Source organism: Lepisosteus oculatus, chromosome 15 (assembly GCF_040954835.1).
Source record: "Lepisosteus oculatus isolate fLepOcu1 chromosome 15, fLepOcu1.hap2, whole genome shotgun sequence".
In the NCBI taxonomy this organism is placed as follows: Eukaryota; Metazoa; Chordata; class Actinopteri; order Semionotiformes; family Lepisosteidae; genus Lepisosteus; species Lepisosteus oculatus.
This window is the reverse complement of record NC_090710.1, coordinates 30,957,850-30,972,181: the sequence shown is the minus strand read 5'-3', so window position 1 is coordinate 30,972,181 and position 14,332 is coordinate 30,957,850. Positions and strand designations below refer to the sequence as shown.

Here is a 14,332-nt window from a genome sequence, read left to right as displayed (position 1 = left end):
GGAATAACATTTCTGAAGACATCTGTATAAAACATACAGATCACTTCAGTAAATCTCATCCCAATGTATGAATAGGAAACAGGGGACACACTATTACTGTACTGGACTAATCGCTTTAATATGTAATAATGTGTAATATCACATTTCTAACTCTCATGCAATGAACTAGCAATTCTACAAATTGTACAGCTAGTAGAATTATACGTGTGCAGGACAACACATTCATCGCAGGGGAACAGCACACTGTGAAAATAAAGAACAAATGAAAACCTAACTATTGATGTGTCTTCTGTTTTTCGTTCCGACCCCATTACTCTAATAATTTATTTCCTTGCATAGACACATGTATACAGCACACACTGCACCAACAAGCAAAGAGAAAGTGGTGAGCAGAGAGTGAAACTGTATTATATGATATGTGTTGAGAGCTCTAATGGATTTGGACACTCAGCTCCACAGACGTGGTATTAAGCAGAGTGAGAAAACCTGAAACAGCAGATCAGACATCAACAGCTGGACTGTACACTCATCAACAATACTGTACTATAGGACTCTAATATACAGTATATAATGTACAAATTCACTGTACTTGAATTACAAATCTAAAGTTGGGGATGATATTTGATCCAGGATCGACGTTTGACCCACATGTGCGAAATACTGTAAGGCTAGAATTCGCCAGAATGATGACCGGGTCTTGTGCCAGTGATCACTTTACTCCTGTCCTGGAGTCCCCGCACTGGCTTCCTGTCAATTTTTGTGTTGACTTCAAAATCCTCATGCTCACCTATAGGCCACTACGTGGCTTTTTACCTCAGAACCTGCTGAATCTATCGCCTACTCCCCACCTCACAACGTTCGATCCTCTGACGCTGGTCTCCTGTGTGTCCCCCAAGGTCGTTTACAGTTGCCTTCGCCTGCTGCACCCCAAAGCTCTGAAATTCTACCCCTAAGGAGACTCGAGACCTACTTCTTCAGAAAGGATTTCCTTTCAAGGGGTCTGTGTGCCCCTTTGCATCTTCTCCAGCACTTTTCCAATTTCCATGTTTTTATTGGAGCAAATTTGATCTCCTACCTCAGTTAACTCTTTTTTCCCCTGTAACGCTCTTTGAGAAGCTGCTTTTAAAGCTGCTGTACAAACTTTTTAAAAAAAAATATTATGATAAATCTGGCCTTGAAATAATCTGGAAATTCACAACCCTGTGCCCTTGAGTGTGCAGACGAACCTGACAATTGACTCACTGGGAGCTAGGGCAGTTCACAGACGACAGGAGCCGAGAGCAGACGAAGAATTTTTTAGGGGATTTGTGGGGGGAACGTTTAAGTCAGTACGTGAATTCTGGACATACCAAAGCCTGTTTCAGTACCTTAGATCCGGTTTTATCTCATCAAGTTTTATGCTTTTTGATCACGCAGTTAAATAAAATATTTAGACCAACTACATAACCAAGACCTCTGGAGGTACAGCAGGCCCTGAAGGAACTGTGTGTGGAGAACCCCAGTTTTGCCCAGCAGACTATTAACCAGCCCACTGGAGAATGGCAGGCTCACAGGGGCTGAATTTGGGGCCCCACCCCCGTCAGCCCTGCACCCCACTCACGTGGTGCGGTTGCTAGGGCTGTCTCCAAGGACGCTGCAGTCCACCGGAGCCGCGTGTTGTGTTGCTGGCGAGTTATAGTGAGTTATAGTTTGTAACGTAGATATTTTAATATATTTTAAAGGGCGTTTTTAGGATTATAATATGTGTTGGCTGTCACATATTTACCGTTTACGTCTGGGGAAACTGGAATTGTATGTTTATATCGCTGTTGTTTTTTGCGTGTGCTGTGCAAAGAGGCATTATGTGTCGCATTTTTGCAAATTTGTATTTGGTGTAAAAAGTGGGCGTCTTCAACAAAATCGTGTTACATTCTTCGCGTTACGATAGCGAACGGAAGAATAGTCAAATTCGCCGGGAAAGGCATGAGGACCATTAACATGAACAGCGGCAAGAGAACATACAAGTATGATCAGCTACGCGAACCTGCCGTTCTGGAAAACAGAAGTTAAAAAGAGCGAAACTACATTTCACAGACTTCAAGGAATCCAGGTCCCGGCCGACACGACTCTTTGTAATCTGTCACTTGTAACAAGTCCTGACTTCCGCCAGGATTTTTGCCTGGTGTTTCTGAACCAAGCAGGAACGACCCCCCTGCGTGTATGATTTAATGACTTGTCTGTCTCTGGACATTGTGTTTTTTCGAGGAACGTGTTTTTATTCATGGTATTATTCCCACCCACCTCCCCGTCAGCAGAAGCGCTTGCAATACAGAAACATCATAATTATTCCGCAGTGCATCCATTTATACAGAGTCGTTTTCCACCAGGTTCGTCCGGTTACGGTCCTGGCGACAGCAGGAGAAAGCATGGCCCTGCTTGTCCTTCCTCGGGGCACGACGAGATGAGGACTCCGTGCGGACACGACACGCAGGATGTCTGAGGACACAAAGCTCCTGAGAAGGCCGTTACCTCCTAAGACATTGCCGGCCCTTCGCCCGGTGTCGCCCGCTAGGAGACCTGCAGGTCGGGGTGAGTACCCGGCTCCTAACGAAGTGCTAACCCATCCACTCTGGGGAGCCGTACCCCTCGATCTGATGAGACCTCCCCCACCCCCGGTGATCTCTCAGTAATGTTCCACGTGTTGCACGTACACGCTCCCACGATGCTGTGTTTGCATCGCACATGTCTGTAGATGCCGGGTCAGTCGTACACGTACACAGCCGCAGTTCATCGGGCATACCGATGAAGCCGACCTCAGCTGGATGGGCTCACATCAGGGATCGGTTCATTTTAGTTTCATCCTGCGGGGATCAAGCTCACCTGTGCCTCCTGGTTCACCTCTTTGTCGGACACCCAGTCTTCCCACCCAAACTGACGCACTAAGGTTGCGAGATCGGAATGAGAGGGACTCTGTTTTGTAGTTCTCGCTTTTCATAAAAATAAATTAGGGAAACACGCAGCGGCTATCAAAAGTGTTTCGCCACCCTTGGGGAATTTTGTTGCGCTACAAAGATGGAATCGTGATGTTTTGGAACTGAGCGACACAAAACACTCCGTGCCGTCAGAGTGAAAGCAAAATTAGAGATCCTCCCGAATCAATTAGAAATTTTAAAGCAGGAATCACCAGACTGCAAAAGTATTCACCTCCAACCTCGTGTCAGTGTTTGATAGAGGCGCCTTTGGCAGAAATTACAGCCTCGCGTCTCCTTGGAAAAGCCCCCGAATACGGTAGTTAATTTAGGAGGATAATTTACTCGGTTCGTCTATCAGCAAGCAGTTGTTCCCAGAGTCTGTTCCCCGCTCTGTCCGCTCTCAGTAAAGTGCAGCTCTGGGCTGTGTCGCTTGCGGGCTCGCCGACTCGGCTACCTTGAGGTACACGATCGCACTACGAGTCCCACCTTGCTAGCGCGACATCGCAGCCCCCTGCTGTACACAGCCCCCAGTGATAAAAAAAATGGCAGGATCACTCATTGTGTTGTGTTTTCAGGTTCTTGGGAGTGTGCACTGCTGTAGTCACTTTGCATCAGTTAATAGGAGTTTTAAACTAAAAGGAACGCGTACTACCGCTGACCATTTAGGGATGTGTTTTTAGATGTTCCGCCAAGCACGGCAGGCAATTTAACAGCCCACAGGGAAGTGATTTTGAATTACATGTGTGTGTGCGCTTCTCACTTGTTCAAACCATACAGGGAGAGAAAACATCTGCTCGGATTGCTTCACCGGGCAAGTGTTATGTAACCTGTGACAAAATGGGGGTATCACAATAGTTGTGATTGTGTTATTGCGATTTCAGTAGCAGCTGAAATATCCACTGAATAACAAAATCATTGGAATGATAGAGTGCTCTTGTATTTTGTAGCGTATTTCTTAAAAATAGAAGACGGTGGGTCATCATCTTCCTGTTTAATAGTTTGGTGTTCAAAACAGCTGTCTTTCCCTTTGCCTTCTGTGTCCTTCTTCCTTTGCAGAATCAGTCTTTAACCCACTGCCGCCTGTTCAAAGAAAACCTGCCCCAGATGGCAGAACGGAGGTGATGCACAGCTGCAACCATGCCAGTGTGCCTTTTGCCTCGCCAGTCCACCAGGCCGTGCCCAACCCCAGGAATCGACTGGCTGTGATCCCCAAAGGTCCCGGTGGGTTCCCCTGCAGGGCCCCGCGCACCTGGCCACAGGTGCACCTCCTGGGGACCCTGCAGGACGACCCTCGTTTCTGTTCCCAGCCGCCGTTCACCCTGAACGACTTTATGGGAGGCCACTGCTCCTGCCCGAGGCTTCGGATGCAAACGCTGAAGCAAACTGTCTTCTCGCGTGAGAACTACAGAAAGCTGGTGGAACTGCTCCTCGCTGAGCTCCACAGGGGCAGGCGGCCTGACGTGTCCACTCAAGTGCTGTCCAGCGACTCTGTGCCTGTGGCCACAAAGAGGACCCCTCAAAGGCAGATCATCTACGGTACTTTAATATCAGCATTATTAACATTCTTAAAAATCAGTTTCTGCCAGTGCCTGACAGTGTATATGATAGGGGCATTAGAATCCCATCCAAACTTTGGCTTTTTTTCTGAACCTGATATAGCAGTTCTATTTTTCACCAGCTTGACGTGTATATTCTAACACTCTGTGTGCGGTGTGTGTGTAATTCAGAAGGTGTGCAAAGAGTTCATATGGATAAAACAATTTCCAAATGAAAACTCGTCTTAGGGTTTTGAGTTTTGACAGAAATAAAAAAAAATGATTGCATGATAGGTTTCAGGTTTAAGGCAATTGTAAATACCACTGTGAAAATATGGCATTCTGTTTTTAATATTAATGGCATCAGAACTAAAAATGAATCAGGTTGGCATTAGAAATAGACATGACACACCTTCAGGGTGATAAGAGGACTGAAAACTGATCAATCCATTAACAAAAGCTTTCATTTTTCACCTTCTGTGTTTGCGTACTCTGCTTTATGAAGAGCTAGCCGCTTTGATAAGAGAGCAGGTAAGGAGTCAGACTTCAGCCAAGAGCTCCCACCGGGAAGACAGAGATTCAGCTGTTGGATGTGGCTCTAAAAGAGTTTCCATATCTGGGCAAAGAGAGGCTCTTCAGACACTAAGTTCCTCACAAGAACATCCTGGTCAGTATTAATAGAAAACTCGCATTCACTCTAATCTTTGTAGCTTTTAACTCAAATTTTAGCTAGTACAGTAGTCTGTTTTCAAATAAATCAAGCATTATTAGATTTACAGTCTGTTTAAAACAGTTCTATTAAATGTATAAACTAAGAACATCCAGTTGATCGAGTTGATGAACCTTTTTTTATATTACTTAATAAACTCATTTTTTATTTTTGGCAAAATTAAAAAAGGCAATAAATCCCATATAGACACATATAGAAATGTAGGAGAGGGATCCGCAGTGAGTAAATCCAACTAATTGTTTTTTCCCAATATTAAAATAAGAGCAACAAATGTAATCGTGTAATGTACACTATTATAAAAAGTATAGTGTTTAAATAGTGTATTACATTACTCATATTTAGAGAAGCTAAAACAAGGGCTAAATTTAGGACCTGAGCAAGAGGCAGATCAGCTTTATGTGAAGTAAAGTTGTGTTCAAAATAAATGACAACAAAGTGTGTGTTTAGAGCATTTCTGAGCGTGTGTAAAATGCATATAAACAAATATATTTGTACTTCATCTTATGAGTAAGCTATAAGCAGTATACGCAACTCGTAGAAGCACCACATGTTCAAACTGTAGCTAGCTGCATTGCTTCAGGACACAGGGATTTCACATATGGGAACTGAAGCAGAAAAACACAGAAGATTCAGAACTGAAGCAGAAATACACAGAAGATTCAGAACTGAAGCAGAAATACACAGAAACCTGAGGTTAACATGACGTACAACGGCTCTCTGTAGAAGTAATAATTCCAAAGTGCTCTAAATGTACGTGAGATATTTTTGATTGTACTAAAATCCATCCACCGGAATAAAATCCTTGATTACATTCTCTAGGATCAGAAATCATTTTGAACTCCGTTACCACAAGATATTTTCAAGGGTCCCGGCGCAGCCAGTCTCCTTTTCTTCAGGACGATCAGTGTGGTGTCATTGGGCCCTCGGAGCTGGCCATACTGGACTGCCTGGTGCAAGGAGGCGTTCTCCTGAGTCTGAAGGTGATGGCTCTTCGTCTACGGACCACAACGTGATGTCACATCATGACTTACACTGACTAGTACCTTTCATTTACAAGGCTCTCGTTGAACTTTTTCGGTCAGCGTAATTGTAAATACCTTGAAGGAGCACATACATTAGACGAGCAGTATATCAGATTGTGTGAGCCCAACTTAAGACCCTAGTAAGATGCTGAAGGTTGTGACAGATGTACAGTAAGTCAAGATAAGAATATGGTCAGGGTCAAACTGTGAAGTTATTTAGTTTGGACCTGCATCAATAAATAATATGTTTTTCTGGGTGCACACAGTGTACAGGGATCATAACTCTGATATATGTAATATTTGGATATTGATTTATTTATGGATATTAATTTAATTCTGTATTTACAACACTTTAATTGAACAACGTTATACAGTGTATGGTTTGCGCAGTTACTTAGATGTGTGTGAATATCTAAAAAAACGGACTGGTCTTTAATGTCGTGTGCATAAATAGTGCAGTCACAGTCTCATTCTGTTCTGACAACATTAGGATTTAATATTTGGAAATACTCTTCACAGTCAAAACATAAAGCAAAAAACAACCCCATCAGAATGGAGCTGTGGAGCTTCAGAAAGAGGAAGCATACACATTCAGTATATACAGATAATACAGCTTATTTGCATTGCCCTGGAATCTGTTTGTGATAGTTAAGGCTGCAAAGTAACACAGTGAAGTATCAAATATTCTTAATTCCAATCCAGAGAGAACCCGGCACACTTCTGTTTTTACTTCTCTTTTTCTGCTCCTACATGAATGTCAATTTGTAAAAAAATGAGGATGTAATACAACTAGTAGTGTATTCGCTGTTTGATTTAATTGCACCGTGTGCATTAATGTTATTAATATTAATCTTGTTTGACTTGCATGAGTAACTTATTACTGTGTGTTCTTGGGCCAAAGAAACAGTTGAAAAGGCTATCGGAGTTCTGCAGAGGGAGGGAATGACTGTTAATGTTTTGAATTGGGCATAATAATATTAATAATTATAATAATAATTGCTTACACTTATATAGCGCTTTTCTGGACACTCCACTCAAAGCACTTTACAGGTAATGGGGATCCCCTCCACCACCACCAATGTGCAGCCCCACCTGGTTGATGCAACGGCAGCCATAGTGCGCCAGAACGCTCCCCACACACCAGCTCTCAATGGGGAGGAGAGCAGAGTAATGTAGCCAATTCATAGATGGGGATTATTAGGAGGCCATGATTGGTAAGGGCCAATGGGAAATTTGGCCAGGATGCCGGGGTTACACCCCTACTCTTTTCAAGAAACGCCCTGGGATTTTTAATGACCACAGAGAGTCAGGACCTCAGTTTTACGTCTCATCTGAAAGAAATCACTGTGTGCTGAAGAATCGTTCTGGATGTTTTTTTTTCTCCGATAGTCAAACCCAGGGGACACAGTAGTAATGGGGGTGAAAGGATATGAAACACCTAAGAAATGACCCACTACAGAAATGCAGAACACGAAAAACTTCCTCTTCAAGTTGTGCATTAGTAAAGTATTTATTTTCTTCCCCAGGCTCATTTTATTGCTCGGGTTCCTGATTTGACACCGCTGGCTCACAGTTTGCTTTATCTAAACCTTTCATTTAATGAACTGAATGTGTTTCCTACAGAGGTGAGATAGTCATTCTTGCTATGTAAATATTAGTTTGTATTCAATATTTATTGTCTTTATATGCCATTTTCTTTCCAATATAGTAGTGAAAAGTAATGAATTAACAAGGTTAGGGGACCCTCCACAATTTCCCCATTAAAGGTTCATGAAACTTATTCCTGGATGTATTAGAAAGTGATAAACCAAAAGCTAAAATCATTATACTGAACATAAACCTTGACTTTCCAATCAAGAGATTAATTTTTGGATTGATAACCTTTGTATGGATGGGAAGTTTAAAAAAGTTTAATTCAAGAAGAAGACTCATTGGTGTGCCTTAGAATAGCTTTTTTTTAATAGAAAATACAACACTAGGTGATAACAGACTGTATATCACAGGTCCTATATAATTTAAGGACTTGAAAATATAAAAAGTTAAAGGTTTGAAAAAATAAAGAATAAACAAGACCAAAAGCTAATTCAACAAGACCAAAAGCTAATTATACATCTGTTATGGTTGATTCTTTCATTGGAAATTGCTTTGCTTTCTTATTTTCTCAGGTTTATGACATCCCATGCTTAGAGGTGTTAAAACTAAGAGACAACCCCATTAAAGAAATTCCAGACAGTATACACAAGCTGTCAAAACTGAAGACCTTTGTCATTTCATTCTGCTTAATTTCAGCCCTTCCTCTTGGGTGAGAGCCTGAGTTTATCTCCTTTTATTGTTTATAGATTTATAGATACTATATATATATTATATTAACATGAAAATGTTCCTCAAAATTAATTAATAGATGGAATGATCGGTTGAAATTAAGCTTAGTTTATCTCAAATAAGATGCAGATGAAACCTAGGTCATAGACAATATGGAAGGGCATTTTATTGGTTTGTATTTGTATTACATAATGCAGATTAACCATCTCATCACAGAAATCTGAAGAACATTTGGTAGAGAAATGTTTGACAGCGTTTTAGAGATTTGTTAATAAAACTTTCGTCCACTGATGCAATTTATGTTTCCTAGGTTGTTCTCTTTACCGTGCCTGCAGTTCCTGGATGTCTCTTACAACATGATTTCAGCCATCCCCAGTGACATGAGGAATCTCAGGTATCGCTCGTCAGCATACGGAAAAAAATGACATGCTGAGGGTAGAGGTGCTCACACACCTATTAAACAGATCTAAGATGCTTTAATATTGTGCTGTAATTTGGAGTCATAAATAGAAAAGTTGATAAGTAAACCAAGTGAGAACGGAGAAAATGCCAATCCGTGATCTGGTTCACCTGGGCAGATTTCCATAAATGCTCAGGGTGGGTCACTGAACAAAGCAACAACGTATCTGTAATTCATCCTCTCTAGATTGTTCCAGACTTCACAGTAATGTGCTGTTAAGTGTTAGAGATAGTTATTTTTAGTACAAGTGCTGATTGGATGCAACAGAACTTCCCAAAAAGAACAAGAAGTCATTTCCATTCTTCCTGAGCTTTTAATATACAGATGGAACAAATTACATTTCCGAGGACTAAATTTACCATCCTCCTTGGTTTGTAAGATGCTAAAAATCACTAAACTTTTTGACCTGTGGTCGTCCAGAATTCTTAGTGTTTGTTTTTTGCTAATTATTACCCGTGCTAATTGCCCAAACACAAAAATAGCATTTGAAAAGCCTTCAGGAAGCTGAAGGAGAGCAACTGAAATGAGGAAGTACCATGTGCCTGTGCCACGCTAGTAGACACTTCTGCATATTACTGCACCATGATTACACAGAATGAGCAGTTTTATAAATAGTGCTTGTAAGCTGTGGCAGGAGTGAGGCGAAAAGAGATTTGCACGTTATGGCCCCTTTTCTGTGACGTTCTCTGTCGAAATGCCGACTTTTCAGCTTGGTCTGTTCTCTCCCGCAGGGCCCTTGAGTACCTCAATGTGGAGGGGAACCAGCTGGCTGCTCTTCCCTGTGGGGCTCTGAGGCTCTGTCTGAGGGAGCTGCGAGTCTCCAATAACTACATGCACCCCTACTTCTGGACAGAAAACACGCAGAACCAGCCCCAGAGGCTCGTCCACCTGGCAGCCCTCTGCTTCTCAGTGTATGGTCTGGACCGGCGTTACACCAGCCTACCCTGTGACATCCAGCAAACCCTAAATAAGTAAGGGCTTCGCCTTCGGGTTTCTGGGGGTCCTTACTGTCACCGTCCACCATCTCTCATATTCTCCAGAGCAGTGCAGACAACTCTTAATTTACAGGCTTGCAACGTGAGTGGTTTTGTTGTAATGCAGCTCGGGACACTATACCACTTCTTATTTTAGGACGCTACTGGTAATCACTTTAGCACACTTTGGCGAAGCCAGCAACAGCTGACGTGGAGGAACAGCACGTGCTGCACTTGAGATGAGTGGCGGCACTCGTGTGACACAACACAGCACTCACCCGCCGCGGTTCGTCTCATCTTATCCAGTGGCTGTAGTTCAGAACGAAAGATCGGGAGGGGTGACAGCCGCCACGTTCAGTCGGCCTCAGCTGTCAGTAATCTGTCATCAGCCCCAACATCATTCCCTCACTTAAAACTTCTTCAATGCTGTACGTGATCCCCTTCTCTTCTGGGGTTCTGCCATCTGGTTCACGGTGGATCTGGAAAGCAGCCTGCCCATTTACAGGCCACACCCTCGCAAACGTCTTCTCGCCTCCCACCTCCACCTCTGCAGCTGCCCCTTAGCCACTCCGCCCTGTGCACGGGGGGTCCCAGCCTCCTACGTTCAGTACGTCTGCTGCATGTAAACATCTTGCACGAGGAAATCTGTCGTCTCGGGGGGTTCTACCATCCGGTTCGGAGTGGATCTGGAATGTAAAACCCCCCTCCCTTTATTACAGGCAGTCTTCTGGAAAGTTAGCTGTTCATCCTGAGATTTCTGATTTTGAGATTTTGAATGGCTCGTTTTGACAACTGCCTGTACGGTCAGTCGTATCTTTCATCTTCCTTTTGCTTCTGTGGCGTCTCACCCTGTATTTAGGCTACATTATGAAAGGCAGGTCATCTCACGGAACGTCAGCCATACAGCGATTTACAGGACAGTAGTGCCATACGATTCGGCTTGTGTGATATCAGACTTCTGACATTTTTTATGTTGAATTTTGCTCCATAAGTGTGAATACGTGCGACTGCTGCAGAGGGCCCCTTTTCGGTCCTGGACTGCGGTTGATCAGGCCTTGTGAGAAGATATTTGGAGTCCGAAAAGTTCCTTTCCTGTTCTCCGCCTGTTCCCCGTCTTGTTACGAGAGCTTCACCACTCAGACTGAGAACCTCGTCCAGCTACTTTATGGAGAATCAGCATCACAAAACAGTTAATCCAGCAGGTGAAATGTATGTTTCATAGCAGATAAAGGCTCTCTTTGGGGTTTTTTTTCTGACATTTACTGTAATGTACCTTACCCTTATTAAAAAATGATAGCATCATCTTCTCATTTCACACAATGGGAAACCATAGGAAGGGTCTGAATTCTTTTGTTGCTCTGATATTTTTAGTAAAGTAAATTTTCTATCAACAGGAGATGTTGGTCTAAGCAAAGAGAGGCTGACAAGAACAACTTCTGAAAGAAGCAGAGAACAGGAAGTGAAGAGGTGAAGACGGTAAAAAGGATGTGATCTGCAAAACTGACAAGATAAAGAATACTTGTGAGACCAATTTAATAGCAGTGTTGACATTTTTAAACTTGGTGGAAAATTAAGAAGGATCTAACAACAAGCAAAGTCATCCATTCCTGTTTCCATGTTGAAGTCTGGTGACTAGGTCATTTAAGCTGATGGCAAATATTTTTTTGCAAACACATCGCTTGAAGAATCTGAAGAAACTGACAATCCATAGGAACCGATTATAAAAATTGCTCTTCTTTTTAAGGCCACAGAAGACGTTGGGTAACCAAATAAAAAAATAACACTTTGTTTTTATGATTTATTGGAACCGATCTGAAAAAAAAAACCCTGTATAAGTCAAATAAGAACGTCAACAGGGAGGAGCAGAGGCACTGTGGCTAAAGATCTGTGCCTCTGGCTGGAAAGTTGCCGGTTTGTATCCTGCGGCCGGCAGAGGAATCCCACTCCATTGGGCCCCTGAGCAAGGCCCTTCACCCCAGCTGCTCCAGGGGTGCTGTATAAATGGCTGACCCTGCGCTCTGACCCCCAGCTTCTCTCCCTGTCTGTGTGTCTCATGGAGAGCAAGCTGGGGTATACAAAATGACAAATTCCTAATGCAAGAACTTGTATATGGCTAATAAAAGTGATGTTCTAAATGAAGAATTTCCCTGCAGGGTTTGCTGCCCTGTAGCACCACGTAGTGGAGAACCGTGATATGAACTGCTGAGCTGTGGTGAGAGGTGGAGTCGCTGCTCATCAGACGCAGTGTGGTCGGCGTCATGAAAGGTTCCCAGTTTTGTTCCTGCCCCACTGACTGCAGCACGTCACTTTCTTTCCACCGGTCATGCTGCAGTATCACTGTCGCTTCAGGGCTCAGCTTGTGTGATTGATGGCAGACTGGACTGCACCTTGCACTCTTGATCTGATGCTCGGTGTATGCCTTCAGCTATTGCCACTCATAGGGAGAACTATGTGTGATAATAGCTGAAGGTAAGCACGAACAGCAAAAGGCTCTATTATTTGTTTAATACAAAAGATTAACCATAACAGAGGAAATAAATTGCCAACATAATGAAAAACAGTCTCAGTAGATTGATAGTAGAACATTATGTATGATTAATTCTTGCCTCTCATCTGTACTGGCTGATGTCTTTCTTCACCTCCGCTGCGATATTTCTGTCATTTTCGTACTTCGGGAGTTCTGTACGTTGTGCTTTTGTCTCGCACCTTTTGTATCACTGTATCCTGACTCCAGTTTCTTCTCTTCAGGGCCACTTTAGGTGAGGAAAGCCATCTAGCTTGATGGCATTTCTGTGCCAAATGAGACAAACCCAAGCTAGGCAGGGCACAACAACCTTGGAGACAAGTGGGTATGGAAGAGCCACTTGAGTTTCCCTTGATCTAAGGGCCATACAAGATATTAATACACTGTGAAGTAACAGGAAAATTATTCTTCAGCAGATTTTCTTAAGTGAAATACCTCTTTTACAAAACCAAGCCCTGGGCTTCACCCTTCAGGCCATGTGAGACCTCCTTGAACTAGAGTCCTTGCTGCATCTCCAGCCCTGAATGATGGAGTTTCCATCAAGGTCTTTTAGTCTCCACATCAGCCTGGTTTTAAAGCTGGGCAGTCACTGGGGTTCTGTCCCTCACACCCTGCTTCCCCGTCCCTCCCTCACCCTGCCACCACCCGAGGCGTGGGCTTCAATTTGCCTTCTCATCCTACCATCTGGGAAATTGTGGACAGTGTGTCCCTCGTTTGGTAGGGACGGTCTCCTGCACCAAAAGGGGTGGGTGGGCTGTTGACCTCGCCCTGGCCCTACTCAGATCTAACAGGACTGGCTTCGCAGAAAATGCTGGGGAGCTGCAAGCTCAGCCCAGCCCAATCAGCAGAGGCATGTGCTGAGGCTGGATCCAACTGGACAGCTTTGGTAAATGTGCTTTGCAGAAGAGCAGTGATGTGGCAATTGTATCCAAATGAAGACTGCGTTCCCTTTTCATTTAACTTTGGATCCCTTAGTATTTCAGGAATCTACACTAAACATCAAGGTGCACTAAAAATCTACCTTTAAAAAAACAACCAAAGCAAAACCCACCGAAAACAAAAGCGTTATTCTGCTTTACCTGTCTCCATCTTCTTTCTGGGATAACTGATGTGTGTAGAGTTGTTTAAAATGGTGGAATGTTTTCTAAATAGTATTTTGTCACATAAACTGGTACTGAGTACAGATTTTTTTGTATCTTGAAGACAAAAATCAATATGTGAATGAGTTCAAAGTAGCACCTTCAGAACATGTTTTTAGCTTTTAGTTCACGTGTTTAGTTTAGGGAACCTAAATCCTTTAGTTTACAAAAGTCTGTCCTTAATGAAGCGGATCATCTATGAAATGAAACTGAACTGTATTTGCATGTCACGCTCAATCACCCTGCATAAACTATACAATGAAGCAAATGAAAAAAAAAACTACATTTTAAATGAAAAACATGAACTAGTCACAAGGACAAACTGTGAACTGAAACGCATACAGTCGACTCGCAATTTACCTGGGGGTTAGGGATTTTGAATAGCGTGTAACGCCAGATACACCTCTAGTCAAATTTTACCGTGTATCCCAATAAACTCCTGCTCGCCTTACGGTCATTCAAGATAAGTATAAAAACAGTAAAAAATACGACTGTAGAGGCTTTTTAACTAGCTCTCGTAAGCGCGCTTGACGGTTTCAGAGAATAAAGCATTTATAAAGCAAGTTGAGAGCGCGTTAGGCGAGAGTCACTTTAGGTTCCAGATCTTGCTCCCATGATATTGTATCCTCAGCTCAGTTTCACCGCGGCATGTCATTAATTCATTATACTTTTAAC

The 14,332-nt window shown here is 43.0% G+C and overlaps 1 protein-coding gene across 5 annotated transcripts; it reads left to right on the top strand.

Annotated features, from left to right (window-relative positions):
* The first annotated feature begins 1,617 nt into the window (after window positions 1-1,617).
* On the top strand, window positions 1,618-14,328 carry LOC107079482 (leucine-rich repeat-containing protein 63). 5 transcript variants are annotated; one of them, XR_001480420.2, is made up of 13 exons: window positions 1,618-1,677; window positions 2,367-2,568; window positions 4,008-4,487; window positions 4,992-5,153; window positions 6,036-6,196; window positions 7,765-7,863; window positions 8,404-8,540; window positions 8,871-8,954; window positions 9,752-9,991; window positions 10,987-11,203; window positions 11,389-11,515; window positions 12,148-12,259; window positions 12,743-14,328. XR_001480420.2 is itself a non-coding variant. In XM_015364046.2 (11 exons), exons 2-10 carry the CDS (start codon window positions 2,472-2,474, stop codon window positions 11,186-11,188), a joined length of 1,662 nt encoding a protein of 553 aa, XP_015219532.2. In that variant the 5' UTR covers window positions 1,618-1,677; window positions 2,367-2,471; the 3' UTR covers window positions 11,189-11,196; window positions 11,389-11,780. The 5 variants fall into 5 exon arrangements, 3 of the variants coding, with proteins under 3 accessions (XP_015219532.2, XP_015219530.2, XP_015219531.2); XR_001480419.2 differs by lacking the exon at window positions 12,743-14,328 and having other exon boundaries at window positions 12,148-12,552; XM_015364046.2 differs by lacking the exons at window positions 12,148-12,259; window positions 12,743-14,328 and having other exon boundaries at window positions 10,987-11,196; window positions 11,389-11,780.
* Window positions 14,329-14,332: the final 4 nt, after the last annotated feature.